The sequence below is a fragment of the Dioscorea cayenensis genome, chromosome 18 (genome assembly GCF_009730915.1).
Source record: "Dioscorea cayenensis subsp. rotundata cultivar TDr96_F1 chromosome 18, TDr96_F1_v2_PseudoChromosome.rev07_lg8_w22 25.fasta, whole genome shotgun sequence".
In the NCBI taxonomy this organism is placed as follows: Eukaryota; Viridiplantae; Streptophyta; class Magnoliopsida; order Dioscoreales; family Dioscoreaceae; genus Dioscorea; species Dioscorea cayenensis.
In genome coordinates this window covers 21073784-21092013 of record NC_052488.1, presented here as the reverse complement: position 1 = coordinate 21092013, position 18230 = coordinate 21073784, and the positions used below count along the sequence as shown (strand labels likewise).

At 35.8% G+C, this 18230-nt stretch overlaps 2 protein-coding genes across 2 annotated transcripts; one reads left to right on the top strand and one right to left on the bottom strand.

Annotated features, from left to right (window-relative positions):
* Nucleotides 1-8943: 8943 nt before the first annotated feature.
* LOC120281910 (probable lipoxygenase 6) lies at nucleotides 8944-12774 on the top strand. The gene is made up of 9 exons (XM_039288605.1): nucleotides 8944-9346; nucleotides 9431-9711; nucleotides 9784-10021; nucleotides 10213-10536; nucleotides 10634-10719; nucleotides 10843-10950; nucleotides 11040-11344; nucleotides 11421-11687; nucleotides 11764-12774. The coding sequence occupies exons 1-9, from the start codon at nucleotides 8971-8973 to the stop codon at nucleotides 12524-12526; spliced, it is 2748 nt and encodes a 915-aa protein (XP_039144539.1). The 5' UTR covers nucleotides 8944-8970; the 3' UTR covers nucleotides 12527-12774.
* Nucleotides 12775-13620: 846 nt separating this feature from the next.
* LOC120281911 lies at nucleotides 13621-14475 on the bottom strand. Its single transcript, XM_039288606.1, has one exon. It carries the CDS (start codon nucleotides 14191-14193, stop codon nucleotides 13780-13782), a length of 414 nt encoding a protein of 137 aa, XP_039144540.1. The 5' UTR covers nucleotides 14194-14475; the 3' UTR covers nucleotides 13621-13779.
* Nucleotides 14476-18230: the final 3755 nt, after the last annotated feature.

Sequence of the window (18230 nt, the reverse complement as noted above, 5' to 3'; positions counted from 1 at the left end):
TTAAATCTTAAATGAAAACAAGAGTGAAATGGTTTTTAGATCCATCCCCTCCACCGCCCACCCATCAACGACGCTCTCATCATCGACACCACCGTCTCCCGTCATCTCCACCGACGCCTCCGCCATCAACGCCTCCTATCGTCTCCACCACCGTCTCCCGTCATCTCCACCGACGCCTCCACCATCAACGTCTCCTATCATCTCCACCACCGTCTCCTGTCTTCTCCACCAACGGTGCCTCCTCGTCGTCTCCATCAACACCAACGCCTTCTCCGGTGTCAAGGTTTAGATCCTTCTCTTTGATTTAGTCCATTAATTTCTAGGGTTCCAAAATTTCATCGAAAGATTTAAAACTTAAATTTTTTTTTCTTTTCCTTTGTTTAGATATGTATCTATGATTTCTTACCTGATCTTAGAATTTTGGTTGGTTGAAATTGTGAAAAGTGGCTGATTGGTGTATAAACAAATTGGCCATACATGCAGAAAATCCATGCATAACTTGTACTCAAAAGTTTGCACATGAACTTTTCTTATCAAGTAGTGTATGTTACATGACAAGGATAGTCTTTTGATGTAGTGGCTGTGTGAAATTTTGACACTACTTAATGTAAATAAACATAATTCAATTTGTTGACACGGACATAGTCTGTATAAACAAGACTAGCTGAAAACTAACTAATTAAAGCCATGTTACCTCTCTGATTGGGATTCCTCTTTCGGTCTACATTATTTGTTTGTGGGAAAACAAAAATTGAGATAATATTCATATCTGATCACAGCCTATTTTATTGCAATGACTAGCGAAAGAAGCAAAACTGTGAGACCTTTTATTCCACTCAGTATTAGTTATCAGATAATATGTTGAGATTCATAAATCTTGTTATATAATTGAAATGTTGTTGCAGTCACGACATATCTCTATTTGACTATAGTTAGTATCATATCCTTCATTGCTTATTATATACACATATAACAAAAACATTTCCAAGCATGTTTTGTTTGTGTTGGATTTTACATCATAAAGCATGCCCGGACTCTTTATGTAATTTTATTTTACCTTCAAACATTGTTACCAGGAATCACCAAAAAGATGTTGATTTTTTACGCATCCTTCCAACTACCGGTATAATAAAGCCTAGTCAAATGGTGGAAGTTTCCATTTGTCATGAGGATTTCTCGCACAAAGGAGGAATTTTTTTAGATGGAATTGCTCAAAATTGGTGGTGCGAAGATCACGAGGGACAAGGAAGCCATATTACTAGTGAAAAATTACCGGTTGTTGCTCAACCGATGCCAAAACACATCGGGTCCGTATGCGCCTAACGCTATTAACCTCAACCTATAGTACAACAAAAGGGGATTCCGAAGGCACAGGCACCCAATCAAATCTTCTCCATAGGGCCGACTTTGTACACTGAAGCAGCTCGTCGGATGTGGTTCATGACTTGAGCCACTTGCAATGTTCTTGAAGTAAAATACGTAAGGCCGGAAATATTTCCCTTTTCATATACAAGTCGAGGAGAAGCCGGAGTGTTTAATTTCTGTCTTCTCCAGCATACATAATTTGCGAAACCTTGAACTTTCTTCTGTACATACACCGTCACATGTATGACCGGTTTATATATGTCCCTAGAATGAAAGAAAAGAAAGGTGTTGGAATTTGCACAAATTTTTCTCATTATTCATTTTACTGTTGATTCTTTAGAAAGTTGGTGTTGATCAAGTCATTGTAATATGGTGTTTGTTTGAGTTTGTTGAATAACATGAGTGGTGCTTTCATCATCCATAAACATGAGTTTGTTCTCTGATTCATCATCCATAAACTGCAAGACAATTAAATAATACAGGGGCATGACAAGTTCTCCGACAATTAAGTTCTCGAATTCGCTTTTGCAATGTGTACTCGATGATAAATAATACGATCATGACATTACACAATTGCTATAAAAAAATACTGAAACTTTGGCTACTTTTTCACAAATCAATATAATTCATCGACCATCACCATTTTGCGACTTTTGGAATCAATTAGTTTTGCAACCAACCCTGTGGCCTTCGCCACTGTCCTAGCCATTTACCTGCTTAGTGAAATTAGATGTTACATTCTTGATTTAGTTTTTATTAGCCGAAAAAATGAAATGTTTGGAAAGTATCCCAATTGGCGAACTCTACCGATTTTCGCGAATTCATCGACTTTTGCCAAATGATTCCAAACTTGTAAAGTTCGGACCAATCCTTGTGATCACAACATTGATCGAAAACTAGAGACAATTAAGTATCGAAAATGTAATCAATACTTGAGACAATTAGTTCTCACCTTTTAGTTGTTGGACGTAATTGCAATCGTGCAATGTAATCTACACAAAATGGTTTAGATTAACATCAAACCGAAAACCACACGTAATGAAGAACACATAGTAAAAAAATTTCTAAGCTCTCACATTTTTTTCACTTTCTTATCTTGAACAAAAAAACAAAAAGCGATTTCAAAGATGTCTGCATAATGTAATCAACAGCTCCCGATCCTATTATAATAATTTTAAAAAAAACTATGCCAAACAATTTATCTAGCTTTTCAGAAAAATATTCCCACTTTAACTGAAACAAAACACCGAGATATGAATTTAAGTTTTAAATCTTTCGATGAAATTTAAGTTTTATATCTTTCGATGAAATTTTGGAACCCTAGAAATTAATGGACTAAATCAAAGAGAAGGATCTAAACCTTGACACCGGAGAAGGCGTTGGTGTTGATGGAGACGACGAGGAGGCACCGTTGGTGGAGAAGACGGGAGACGGTGGTGGAGACGATAGGAGACGTTGATGGTGGAGGCGTCGGTGGAGATGACGGGAGACGGTGGTGGAGACGATAGGAGGCGTTGATGGCGGAGGCGTCGGTGGAGATGACGGGAGACGGTGGTGCAGATGATGAGAGGCGTCGTTGATGGGTGGGCGCTGGTGGAGGGGATGGATCTAAAACCATTTCACTCTTGTTTTCATTTAAGATTTAAAATAATGGTTTTTTTGGGATGTATAGGAACCGTTGGATCATTTGATCCAACGGTCCCTGGGGACATCCCCATATATGAATTCTGGGGATGTCCCCAGGAGATGTAATCCCATATATATATATATATATGATGTGTTTTTAAATTTAAAATCTAAGTATATGTCACCCAGGACTATGGGCCCACTTAATTTTTTCTTTTACTATCTCTCCTTTTTTTTTATATATTTTTTAAAACCTACAGGAATTGATTCAAATAGTTTGAATCTGTACACTTGTTTGAAAAAAATCAATCTTTTATAAAACTCTCTTATTACTTTATCTTGCTATATGGGTCACCCACCAAAAAAAAAAATCGATATTAACTAGAATACAAACAATAAACACAATATATTAGTTAGAGGAAGAATAAATATATGCAATAAAAAAATAAAAAAATAAAATATATATAATTATTAAATTTTAAAATTATAAGATAAAATACTCACCATCTACTTAAACAAGAATCGTATTCCTTATTTTCCCCCACTTCTCTTTTAATCCCATCAGTTATTTTTTTTTATTTATATAATAAAACTGTGATTTATTTAATTTGAAAAAAAAACACATAAAACATAAAACAAAACAAAACTCTGATTGAATTGACAAACGGGCCTCAAAAGCCCAATAATCAAATAATTAAAAACCTTCTCAACGTGAATGCATGTCACGGCCTACCACATCAATACAGCAACATGCTAGCACGTCCATACATAAACTCCATCAAGTCCTTATAATTAACTATAATAAATTAATAATATATATATATATAGCATAAGCCTAATATTTCTTGGTCACATTTCTTATGGTGAAATGACATCTTCTCCTGAACGTCCGGCCACCATCAACACCCGGCGAGGTTGGGCTTGGGTCTTTCGGCGATTGCATCACCGTCCTATTATTGATCCGCTTGATAAGATGACCACCGGAGCAAAAATAAGACCTCATTTGCCTTCCCAACAATTAGGTAATCGCCAAAAATATAAATTCCGAATTATGAGAGTTCTTCGGAAAATCAAATTAAAGCTCAAGAGGTTTTCTACGCCGGTGGTTATGCATGGGTCCATAGCATATGCTAGATAAATATCTCATCATGTACCTCTTAAAGCATACTTACAATTATATATTTTCATTTATTCAAATTTGAAATTGTCTCCATTCATCTTCAATAAAATGAATGTTTATAATTTTTTTTTACAATCCAAAGAGCAATGTGTCATTATAGTTGAATTGCATAAATTTGTATATTTTATTTTTTGATCATTTTTGTATTTTTTGTGGTAATGAATTTGGCATTGTATGAATTTAACAAGATGATGTAACTGAATTTTCTTTCAATCTTTTTTTTTCTTGATGTTGTCTCAAAAAGATAAAATATTCATGAATATAATTGAAAGCTAAAAAGAGAGGGAATATATATAGTGCAAGGAGACATCCACAGCAATGGCCACCATGTTTTGTGGGGATCATATATGCCTCATGCTTGGAAATGGACTAGGGCACTTTTTCCACCATTCCCATTTCATGCTTCAAATTGCATATTATTCACATGCTTTTCTCACATTCCTCCAATAATAAATCTTTGGCTACATCTAAGCTTTATGAGTAAAAAACTTAGCTTTTATTTTACACGGTTTCCATTTTTTTTTAAAAAAAATAATTGGAGGATTTAGTCACAATAGTTGAAGACATTGTTGTGGCCTTGAATGTCACATAGAGGTATATATTACATTCAAAGAATAAAATGCAAGACATTAATAAAAAAATAATTAAAAAATATAATATAAATAAATATATTGAAGAAATGAAAAATAAAGATACTTCCCAATATGTGAAATAAAATAATCTTACCAATCCAAATGGCTAAGAATTGAATCTTTCATTTATAGAATTTTTGATACTTCATCTCAGATTGATTTGAAGTTTACGATACCAAACCACCGTATCAAAGTAAAAAAATAAAAGGAAGATGATCTATTTCATGAAATCTGTTAAGTATTGGCTTGATATCCTTGGGATGAAGCCAAATTTTGATCTCTTTTAATCCAACGATCTAGATTGCTCTATTGTTTATATAGAATTATGTTTGTTGGGTGTTGTAAAAAAGAGAAAAGAGAGAGAATTCTCTTGTATTTGGAGAGTGGAAAGAGTGGTGTAGAGGAGAGCTCTTGTTCTTGCTTGATCTCATTAAAGCAAAGTAAGACCCTTGTTTTTGAGGTAAGGTTACTTCTTAGAGCTTGGTAATCCTCTTGTGGCTTTATGCCTATTTCTTGTACTCTTGTACTCTTGTTATTCCCCCATGATATAGTGAAGCATTGTTCTCCTGTGGATGTAGGCTTGTTTTTAGCCGAATCACGTTAAATTGGTATCTCTTACTTTATTTTTGTGAGATTGATTGTATTTTATCCTTGCATTGCCCTTGCATTGCCCATTCATTGTGTGATTGCTAGGTATTCTGATATTGCATATCAAGTGTTCGATGAATTGCCACACTAATTTCACGCTTCCTCACACACAACAAAATCAACTTAGAATCTAACGTGTACACTCGCAAGGGTTTTGTTGAAAAATGGTTCAATTAAAGTATGCACCCTCTCACTCTCAACTATATAAAAATCAATATCTATGAAAATTAAGGAGATCTATAAAAATCAAAGAGAGTTTTTCAATTTTATATATAAATTAAATATGCTTATTTTCTTGTATAAATTAAATGTGCTCATCTTTAAAGGTCAACAAAAACAAAATTCAAAAGGCCAACAATCTTTTTGATCTATTAACATCGAATCCCTATATAGAATATTCATGTTCTTGTTAAAAAAGTGTGTTCGAACCTGGGCTCAAATAAAGTGATGACACAAATTTGTTAAGATAGTAACTCTTTGTATGTGTCAGCCCCTGACATGTGATTTGTTCAAAAAAATCTTCTCGTTCTCCTTCTAAGGTTGTATAGCGGGGAGGTTTATTTCTAGGAGATCAATCAAATCACAGTAATTGGTGCATTTTCATATCCATTTATTCTATGATTTGTCATTTGTCGATTTTATCAAAAATAAATAAATAGATATGGTCTACTAAGCTCCGTAAATAAACACTGGATGATAATAAAAATATCAATTAAATATTTGTTGTAAATTTCGTTGTCATCTTACCCATTCAATCTATCTTTATATATAAAATGAATTATAACAAAAATAAAAATAAAATAAATGGTTGATGATTTGCCATGTGAAAGTTGAGTGATGATGGAGAGGACCACCACCAATTTAATGCCCACTGGTGCTCTTTCTTCTGAGCCATGAATTGGGTCTTCTCAATACCAAGGAAAGCAATAGTAAAACGCTGTTATTAAATCTTTGCTTTTAAATTAAAATTAAAATATAAATATAAAATTACTTTTATTTTACCTCGTGAACACATTTGGGCTCTTCCCGTTTCACTTTCGTTTGGGCACGAGAGGATGAGCTCATTCTTTTCCCACTTGTATAGTTGTACTCATATTCGGTGTTAATTTATGTTTTTATCGTTATTACTAATATCAAAACTATTTTTAAATTTTTATTAAAATATTAATAGCGTGAGATTGCATAAAAAAATTTCAAAAGCAAAATTAAAAAACTAAATAAAAAAATATAGGAAGAGATTTCATAGTTTGTTAAATATATTATGTTTTAAATATAGGAAGAGATTTCATATTATTAATAACAATTTAATTTAGTAATACCAATAGTCCTGTTTGTTTATTTATCTTTTACAGGTGACTTGTTCACTTCTTTAAAAATAGTAATAAAAAATAATACAATTTAACCTCATATATATATATATATATACCAACGGCCTTTGGGTCAATTGGTATTGGGTTTCTTGTGTAGGGTATTTGTTTTGGGGAAGACCTGAGATCGAACCTCATGTCCTACACAAGGTGAGGGCACGTGGGTCGGCGTTGAGCCTTGCTTCCCACATGTTTACGTCTCTGGGTTCTGATGCTTGTCACATTTCTAATATATATATATATATATGAAAATGATATCTTGACTTAGATTCAACATTTTAAACAGTATACATATAATTTAAAAATGGTTGTGAATGCAATGTCTTATTCTAGATAATTGTGATGTCTACTCAAAGAAATGGATTTGTTATTTTATTGTCTTTAGTAGTTGATGGGTTATTTTCACCATGATTAATTAATTATTTATGATATACGAAACCAGACAAAATATTTCATTTCATTTATATTTGCATAAATACACATCAATGAACTTTCCGCGGTTGATCATACTTTCTTCTCTTTTATTTAAAAAAAAAAAATAATAATTTATTTATTTTTATTTAAAAAAAATTCCACGTTTAGACAACAAAAAGACAAAAAAATAAAAATAACTCCATAGTTTTTACTTTTTGGGTTCATAAATTTTTAGTATTATTGAAATTCACATTTACTTCAAAATACACATTATATTGTTTTTTTTATATTTGTCTCTTTATGGTTTTATCTATATTAATTTAAAAAAATGTGTATAAATAAATGGAGAGTTATGTTCGTGTTGAATTTTCAAAAGTTAAAACAATTATAAAATAAACATTAAATGATGATCTTAATACATCTTAGATTAGAGACATATATGATAATTAAACACCTAGATTAGTGTTTAACTAAGGCCCATAGAATTGAGGACAAAACTATCTATGGTCTCTATTGGCTAGAATAAAAATCAAAGCGTAAATTTTTTTTTTAAAATAATAATAATAATAATTTGGTCAAAGCTAACTCGTTTTAATACCCGGTTAGTCAATTCAAAATAATCAGGCCCTCAAACTCTATGTTCGCACATAGATTTAAATCCAAGCACGTTTCCTTTTTCCTTAAAACCTTTTTTTTTCCAAAAAAAATAAAATTCAATTAATAAATAAAAAATTGTTTTTTTTCAAAAAAAGGAAATTATTTTTGTTTGTAAATAAGCTTGGTCAGTGCTCTGAGTGGAACCGGCATTTTTCTTATCATCTCTCATTCAACATGAAAAACCAAAAATACCATTCAATAAATAATTCAAAACATGGTTAAAAACTATTTAGTATTTTGATTTAAAAAAAAAACCATCTTAAAATTAAAGAATTATAATTTTTTTTTGAAAAATGTGGATAAACCATAGCTTTATTAAAATAGCAAAAGATACAGTAAAACAGTCCTCTCACCAAAGGTGAAGAACAAAACTAAGTACAACATAACATAACAACAACGTACGAGAAAAGAAGAAAAGCCACAAAATTATAATTTTGGCTTATACTAAATTAATGTTTTTAAATATCATTCATTAATATTTATCATTTAGATTTCTCTTCCTATGACATTGGTTTCAATATTTATACATCAATTAATTATCATTGTCATTGTCCATCTTTCTCATTTTAATTAGTGAAACATCATTTATGATTTTTTTTAAATAATAATGACAAAAATAATTGTGAGCCATAACTGAGGTATCTGATTAGAAATATCAAGGTCTTGATATGCAATATAACAAAACAATGAATTCTGAATCTTTCAAAGCACTAAATAATTAACAACCATCTAAAACAGTCCTTTTTCACCTAAAATTATTAATATCCACAAAACAGCAACAGCCAAGAAATCTCCCAGCCTTACTGTACCCTCTTAAATATCAAACAAACAAAATTTAAAACTATCAAAAATCAAAATTAAAAAAATTAAAAAAATTAAAAAAAGAACCAACCTTGTACCTTCTCTGCTTTCCAAGTTGATGCTCTTGATGACTCTTTCTCCCTCTTCTTCTCTAGTACATAAAAAGCCATTAACATACCAAACAGAGCCATTAACACCACCACCACCACCACCACCACCACCAACAACAACAACAACCAAAAAGCCTTTTGCTTTTCCTCTGAATCTCTTTGATCCATCCATGGCTTCTTGCAAAGCAGTTCTTGGCCTTCCCATAACTGAAAAGTCTTCTTTCATTCCAAGCTCAAGTTCACTTTTCCTAAGAGGAACAAAACAGAGCATGCTCTGTTTCAATAACTCTCCTCTTGTTTTCCCATTAGATCAGAGAAGAACATGCAGATCAATCAAAGTTAAAGCTCCAGTGGCATCAGTTAGTGAGGAGGTGAGAAAGAAGGTTGTCGAGAACCCGAGAAAGCTTAAGGTGCGTGCCGCGGTGACGGTGAGACGAAAAAACAAGGAGGATTTCAAGGAAGCTCTTGTCAAACAACTTGATGCTCTAACTGATAAGATTGGAAGGAATGTAGTTTTGGAGCTCATCAGCACTGAAGTCAATCCAAGTAATACTTTCTTTCTTTTTAAATTTGTTTCTTTTTGTATGCTCTGTTTTTCTTGATTTTTACATAAGTTAGAAATGTTTTCAGAGACTAGAATTCAGAAGAAGAGTGGAGAGGCAGTGATCAAGGATTGGTATGAGAAGAAGAATGTAAAGGGAGAGAGGGTTGTTTACACGGCAGACTTCACCGTCGACACAGCTTTCGGGCTTCCCGGAGCGGTGACGGTATTGAATCGGCACCAAAGGGAGTTCTTCTTGGAGAGTATAACAATTGAGGGGTTCGAGTTTGGTCCTGTTCACTTCCCTTGTAATTCATGGGTTCAATCTACAAAAGACCACTCGACTAAAAGAATCTTCTTCAGTAATCAGGTGAATTTCGTATAAAGTATTTATTTATGTTAGATGCAAACCAAATATATTATCTGAAATTTGTTCTATCAGCCTTATTTGCCGTCAGAGACACCGGAAGGATTGAAAGAGCTAAGAGAAAAGGAACTGAAAGAGATAAGGGGCAACGGAAAGGGAATCAGAAAGCTTTCCGATCGAGTTTATGATTATGCTACATATAACGATTTGGGTAATCCTGATAAAGGGCCGGAGCTTGTTAGACCGATCTTAGGTGGTAAAAAGATCCCTTATCCTCGGCGTTGTCGAACCGGCCGTCCTCCAACTGACACCGGTGAGCTTTCTAAATCTTCAAAAGTTATACATTCTTTGACTATAAGCATTGTCTTGAATTCAATTTGCCAACTTGAACCAAGTAGTCAATGGGAATCCACACCTGCCAACTTGCCAACTTGCCAACATATGAATGAGAAACAAAGACTTGGTCTAAAATATTAATCAAAGTTTGTAATGTTGCTGTTTTAGATTTGCTGGCTGAAAGTAGAGTAGAGAAGCCACATCCAGTGTATGTTCCAAGAGATGAAGCATTTGAGGAGTTGAAACAAGGGGCATTCTCAGCAGGGAGATTGAAAGCAGTGTTACATAGTTTAATACCATCCTTGATTGCAACTATATCCAGTGATAAGCATAATTTTCAAGGATTCCATGATATTGATCTTCTTTATAAGGAAGGCGTTTTACTTAAGATGCAAATTCAAGACCATCTTCTTCGCAAGCTTCCCATTGTTAGGAAGATACAAGAGTCTAGTGAGGGCCTTCTTCGCTATGATACTCCATCTATTTTATCCAGTAAGTTTGGCTTTTTGATTCTATTTATTATCTTCAAGAGTTTTATTAATTTCTTGTAATTTGGTGAACTGATTGGCTTTAAAATGGGTTATTACAGAGGACAAGTTTGCGTGGTTGCGAGACGATGAGTTTGGCCGGCAAGCTCTTGCCGGAATTAACCCGGTGAATATCGAAAAACTTCAGGTAATTGTGCGTTGGTTTTGATATACATCATGTTAAATTCATTAATGTTTAATTTATACACTTACTACATACATTTATATAAATCTAGTGTGAAGTTAAATATATCATGCTTATCGAATTCAGGTATTTCCACCTATTAGTAAACTCGATCCTGCCATCTACGGCCCACCAGAATCTGCTATCACCAAGCAACACATTGCCGGAAATCTCAACGGAATGACAATCGAACAGGTAACATCAGAAAACAAATCCCGCGCAATTTTCAATCCTCAATTTACCAAATAAATAAACAACAACTAATTATGTCGAAAACAATGAAGGCATTGCAAGAAGAGAAGCTGTTTATGCTCGACTACCATGACATCTACTTACCATTCATCGACCGCATCAACGCAATGGAAGACCGGAAAGCATATGCAACTCGGACAATATACTTCTTGACTCCTCTTGGCACAATGAAACCGGTTGCCATTGAGCTCACATTGCCACCACCTTCTCCAGGCCTACCTCGGCCCAGCCAGGTCCTCACACCGCCTTGCGACGCCACCACCAACTGGCTCTGGCAACTTGCTAAAGCTCATGTTGGTTCCAACGATGCCGGAGTTCACCAACTCGTTAATCATTGGTACCAAATGTTCAACATTTACTTATGGTCATGTTTCATGTATGTATGTGAGTCTTATCATTAATAATTTTATTAGGTTACGGACACATGCTACCATGGAGCCATTCATATTAGCAGCTCATCGTCAGCTAAGCGCAATGCACCCGGTGTTCAAACTACTAGACCCGCACATGCGGTACACTCTAGAGATCAATGCATTGGCCAGACAGAACTTGATCAATGCTGATGGTGTCATTGAGTCTTGCTTTACTCCCGGCCCTTATTGCATGGAGATTAGTGCTGATTATTATGATAAGCATTGGCGTTTCGATCTTGAAGGCCTTCCTGCTGATCTGATTCGAAGGTATTAATTTAAATTTTTAAAAAAATAAACCGAATTTTTTTAACTAAGGTGATATCATGGTGATGTGAATTTGCAGAGGGATGGCAGTGGAGGATGCAACACAACCTCATGGTCTGAGATTGGTCATTGATGACTACCCGTACGCGAACGATGGCTTGCTAATCTGGTTCGAAATCGAGAAATGGGTTCGAACCTACATTAAACCGTACTACCCGAACCCGGGTTCAGTCCGGTCCGACCCAGAGTTACAGAGTTGGTACAACGAGTCAATCCACGTGGGACACGGTGACAAGCGCCACGCGTCGTGGTGGCCCCAACTGTCCACCCCGGACGATTTAATCGCGATTTTAACGACCTTGATCTGGCTCGCATCGGCGCAGCACGCGGCTCTAAACTTCGGCCAATACCCGCTCGGCGGCTACGTCCCAAGCCGACCACCACTTATGCGCCGATTGGTTCCTGAGTCGGCGCGGGACCCCAAAGACTACGCCGAGTTCCTCGGCGATCCACACAAGTACTTCCTCGCTGCGATGCCTGGAGTGTTGACGGCGACGAAGTTCATGGCGGTGGTGGACACGTTGTCGACGCACTCGCCGGACGAGGAGTACCTCGGGGAGAGACAACAGCCGCACACGTGGACGGCGGATAAGGAGGCAGTGGAAGCGTTCCAGGAGTTCGCGGTGGCGATGAAGGAAATCGAGGAGGAGATCGGGAACCGGAATCGGGACACGAGTCGGCGGAATCGGTGCGGAGCTGGAGTCTTGCCGTACGAGTTATTGGTACCGAGTTCGCAACCCGGTGTCACGTGCCGGGGCGTGCCTAATAGTGTTTCTATTTGAGATCAAAGTCCTTACGTATATATATATAAATTGGATGTTAGGTGAGTGTTATTAATTATTAGATATATTTAATTGTAATGTTTAGTAATATTGGGTATGTATAGGAGAGAGGCTTGTGTTTGATTATAATGGAGAGTTTCTTTTGTGTGTGATGATAAAGAGTACCATTGAAAAATTTTATAGTGGAGCACAGAAGGGAACATATTCTTCCTTTTTGATAGCCAATCAATATATGACATTTCACATCATGCAGGGCCTCTCTTATTGCAATGAACTATGGAGAGAGAGGGAGTCGATGACACATGAATTTAATTTCATATTGAGATTGAAAGAGACTCTCCAGCACTGATTTAATGTCTTTGTTGGCCATATGGCTCACTTTGAGTGCATGATAATGAGAAGTTAATGGGGACATGAAATTATTGGTGTTGAGGTTGTTTAGACACATCTTTATTAGTCAATTTCACAGTAGCTTGTGCAGTGCAAAACCACATGCACAAAGAAATTTACGTTAAAAGTTTATTCCTTTTTTTTAAAAAAAAATTATATAAGTTCTCTCTTTAGAATTTAAGTAATACCAATTGAATCATTTATCATATAACAAGATGATATATATTCATAACAAATTTAAAATACATAAATTAATTAATAACATTGAAATGTCAAAACAATAACACCAGTCTTACTAACACCTAATTCTGTCTATAGGTCCACCATGACATAAAAGTGCTAAGACTAAACTCCAAACCTTTTAAAATTAGAGATGCACTGGTACACACCAACAAACAAACAAGCTCAATTGATTTCAAGCAACATAGACTTTTCTTTTCCAAACCAAGAATTCATCCATGTTGAGTCTCATTCCATCTAAAACACCATATATATATATATATATAACAATATGGGAGTCATAATCCTCATGAACACGTCTTCATAGTAGAATTAGACAGGCCGCTATCATCTTCCCCTTTGTACACACTATCAAACCTACAAGCATTAAATCCTTGCTTTTCCCCCTTAATATGCCTGTGATTGGTTTAATAGTTTGCCATTTCCAAGTTCCTACTTTTATATATATAAATCATAGCAGCAAAGATAGATAATTTATTATTTATTTATTCATTTTTGTATTTAACACAAAAGGCTAGATAAATAGCTATAGTTATATTAAGAATAATAATAATAATAATAATAATAATAGGAAAAGGAAAAAGTATTGTTACGTAGGTACATGGGTCGAATTATTCGACTTCTCAGCGAGCAAGGGTAGAGAAGCAGCTTCTAGAAGGCGCGAGCACGGTTGTGCCGCTACCCGCCGGCCTCCGGCGAGGGCTGTTAGGGTTCGACCGCGTCGCCCTCGGAGATTCGAGGCCACGGCGGACGAGCTGCCTAACGGCGGCGATAAGATGCGCTGCCGGGTCCAAGGGTGGTGCCGCCAAACGGAAGGCCTCGCGGAAGCTAGCGTGACGAGTGAGGGCCTCCTCCGGCGAGATCCGCCGACCGGAGCGGCGGATCTCGTCCTCCACCGCCTCGGAACACAGACCGCACACCCAGCGTCCACCGTGCCGATCCCTCACTCCGGCGATGTAGGCTGGCGTGCACTCCTCCCTCAACCCGCAGCACTCGCACGCGGCCCATTCCACCTCACCGACCGCCGTCGCCGACATCGGTAAACCCTAACCCTAACCCTAATCCAAGAAAAACCGGGATCGAAGTGGAATTTGTACCTTTTGGGATGCGATCCCGGGGCTACCTCGCCGCCTCGCCGACGGCGGAGGTCTCACCATCCTCGTCCGCCGCCGGGGCCGAAAGTGATGACATCTCCGGGTTATCGGGTCTCTAGAGGGTGGATCCGGATCCGATAAGGCGGGGAATCATCGGCGGCTACGATTTCTTCAGATCAGCGAGGAGAGATCATCGACGAGGGGGGAAGCCGAGTAGTTGTGATTGGGCCTCTATTTAATGGATGGGTGGGGTGGGTGAGTAGTGGGCCCGTCCTCAATCATTGGGCCTTGGGGTGGGGCCCAATAAAGGCCGTGATTGGTGCCACGTCATCGGGATGAGCTCAAAGGAGTGGTGCTCATTGAACGGAATTTTGCCAGCTGGAATCTACTTAGCGCCAGGTCAGCCAGTCTTCATGCTTATCTCTTTGTAAATACTTTCCATTTGGGTATTGATTCTTGGACTCTTGAAAGTAACTTATTGACGTTACTCTGTGACCTGGCTTGTTGTTCTCGCATTGCTGATGGGCTGGGCTTAGTCCCAGTCCAGTGTGATTGGGCTTCATGATGTTGAGATGGGTCCCACCTCTTTCGCCGCACATAACGTTTGTGCCACGTGGCTACGAAGGTGCTGATTGTAAGTTATTATTATTATTATTATTATTTTAATTGTTTTCCACTTAAAAAATATTATTGACATGCGCATTAATAGCAAAATATTTAGATTCAAAAACAAAATTTTAAGGAACATTGAAATTTGGCCGATAGTATCTACCCGTAGTTGTAAGTGAGAGATCTCGAGGTTCGAATCTCTCGAACACTGATCGATGAGTCGTATTTGGGTTCCCCGTGGGAGTTACGTGAGAATTAGCTGCCGTTACCCTCCAGGGGTTGCGTAGCGAGGAGTATTATTCCCGAGGTCGTTCAAACCACCGTGAGCTGCTGCACTCCGCACTCGCTTTATCGCTTTGCTTTTGTCACTCGTCAACTTTGTCAAAACACAAAAACAAAAATTTTATCAATAGAGTTACTTTATACATTGCAGAAGAGGCCAATTGCAGATGTATATTGCATGTAGCCATAACATATTTTTTATTTTGTTTATATGTATATATGATGCATAATTAATTTGAAAGTTTTATAAAGAAATGAGGAAAACAGTAAATGAAAGATATGTTACGAGGATAAAATAGTGATTATTTATTGTTTAGTGGTGACAGAATTACTCTTTTTGTTTATCATTTAAATGTAAAACATTAGGCTACGCTAATGGTGAGTAGGTGTGGAAATACACTGTCTTGGACAAAAATTGTGCAAATGTAAACTGAGTTCAGAAATGATTGAGTTGTTCAGATTTAAATTCAGGTCTGGCCTAAACATGAAAATTATGGTAATCGGACCATTTTATCTCTAAAATTTAAAGACCACAATCTTAAGGCAACTGTTTTAAGTCCATGCTTTCAAAAGTTTGAACTAGATTTTTGCATAATTTGAGTTGAGTTTTGGATTGTTGACACTGTTATTTTACATTTAAGCTGTGTTTGATTACAACATGAAAAATGGGTGGAAAAGAAAATTTTTCCGTAGAGTATTTTTTCATGGAAAATTTTCTATGAAAAACAAAAAACTAGTTGTTTGATTGATATTATTTTCATGGAAAATGTAGTTTATAGAATTCGAATAAATTTGAGCATCAGGATAACCTGATTTTAAAATAAACTGAGTTTGAACAAGTTATGTTTGTATGAATTTAAAACCAGATCCGAATAATAAGTTTATCTATTTATGGTAATAGCTGTCCAAATCTAGTTTTGCCCAAACCTGAATTTCTACCACCTCTAGTGGTGAGTACGGGTAAGTTCCAACTTGACCGCCCTGAAATCCGCCAAGCAAATACAGATTGGTCATAGAATGCTTAGGTCAGTTCAAGCACCCGTAACTGGACCATACATTAGTCACTGTGGTTACCGGTCATGAGAAGCCCGTTGCGTTAACCCTTTAAACTGTCGGGTAGTGCAAGCTTTTTAAGTTTTAATTTCAACAACTAGATATGAGTTGACCCGTAAAGCAGTTCGGTTCATTGACCCATCCAGACCACTGACCGAGTCCGGTTCACCCAAAACCTGAATTGTGCCGCAAAGTTGGGCCCGCCGGGCCTAGTTAACGGGCCCGTGCCCACTAGCTACCAACCTATTTTCATTATTTTTAATTTCATGAATGAATGCCTCCCACTTTGATAATGCATGTGATTATCATTATTGGATTATGATAATTAATTTAAAGTTCATAGTGTTTAGTAGACTTAGGAATGCTACTAAATATTCTATGTAGGACGTACGTACTTTTGTATTAAATAAATGGTCCATTAGTGACAACTTATATTATATATAAGTGGGCAATTTAAAAGGATAATAATTGAGAGCTCATGCCAAATGACATACGTTATGAGCAATGGGAAACGAAGTTAATGGAGGTTTTGGATTTTTTCAATTAATTTCCAGAATAAAACTTATATGTCAACTTGATTCACTTTGGGTTTAGTTTTCAATATTTATATTTGATTCTAAATATATTAAAATTGTATCTTATCCTTTTCACTCTTTGTTTTAGTGGGTGGATATTAATCAAATCAAGTATTATTATTATTATTATTATTATTATTATTATTATTATTATTATTTATCTTCTTTTAGTTTGGATGAGGATCAAGAACAAAGAAAATCAAACCATATTATCTTTCTTTATTTTTTTATTTTTTTTAACTAAAACAAGTTTTTAAATATTAATTTTTTTAATAACGGATATGGATTCTTATGATAAGAAATTATCTTTTTGTTTTTAGAGATGAGTATTAATGGTATATTTTTTATTTTAACATATATTTATCAATTTCACAAATTAACTCGAAATTAATTATTGTTGTTAGTGATACCCAAATCATCACAGCTAACTTAATTTTTGATATTAACACTCTTAATATAAGATTAAATAGATTAATCCATTTTTCCATCAAACTAAAAATAATGATTAATCATAAAAGATTTACGCTGAAAGTAGGTAATAAAAAAAGCTGTTAAATAATTAATCACAGAATAATAAAAGAAAAACAAAAAGATAAAGTTTATACAACACAAGGGCCATCCATGTGCTATATATTAATGAATTTGGTGTAGTTAGTTTGTCCCACATTAGACATTAATATTTAATATACTTGTATTAATATTCTCTTCATGCATGTGTCTTCATTTTTAATGAACCGCGTTAACAATAAGGAACCATGTTCATTCTTAAAATTTTTTTTAAGGACATTCTTACGTGCACCTGTGAGGGGCTGTCTGACCTACAATTATAACCCCATTCCACAGTTAGTGATAATCATGTTTAACAACAACCAAAAAAAAAAAAATATCTATATATATATATCTATATATCTATATATACAATTAAAAATTAAATACTTATTTTTAAACTTTTGAAGCTTGTAGTTTGTCGTACATAGGGGTGTAAATGAGCAAGTTTCTCAGTGAAACTACTCGAGATCGGGTCCATCAACGTCGATTCGATTCGATTTTTTCACGTAGCTGAGCTACGGAACAGCTGCTTTATGTTAACGAGCCAGCTCGAGCCCTCAAAATACTCACTGCGTGAGGGCTCATGAGCTTAAACGAACTTTTTATATATAAAAATATTAAATTATTTATATATAAATTACAAAAAAATACATAATTATATAACCTATATAAAATTACAAAAAAATACTTATGTATACATGCTAATCGAGCTTTAAACGAGCCGAGCCTCGAGTTACTTGAGCTTTTTAGACGAAAGTCGAGCCTCGTAACACATAGTGAACGAGTCTTGAGTCGAGCCCCGAGCCTTTGAATAGAGCTCGAGCCGAGCTCGAGCCCCAGTGATACTTGCTGCCGGCTCCGCTTATGCCACTAGTCGTGACATTGCTTGGTATAAAAATTGTATTTTGTCCG

What these genes read in the sequence shown, in the direction of transcription:
- LOC120281910 (XM_039288605.1), top strand. Translation starts at nt 8,971, where the DNA reads ATGGCTTCTTGCAAAGCAGTTCTTGGCCTTCCCATAACTGAAAAGTCT. An exon ending in ACGGAATGACAATCGAACAG is followed by an intron (nt 10,951 to 11,039) that starts GTAACATCAGAA and finishes AAAACAATGAAG; the next exon opens with GCATTGCAAGAAGAGAAGCT. An exon ending in CCTGCTGATCTGATTCGAAG is followed by an intron (nt 11,688 to 11,763) that starts GTATTAATTTAA and finishes GTGAATTTGCAG; the next exon opens with AGGGATGGCAGTGGAGGATG.
- LOC120281911 (XM_039288606.1), bottom strand. Translation starts at nt 14,193, where the DNA reads ATGTCGGCGACGGCGGTCGGTGAGGTGGAATGGGCCGCGTGCGAGTGC.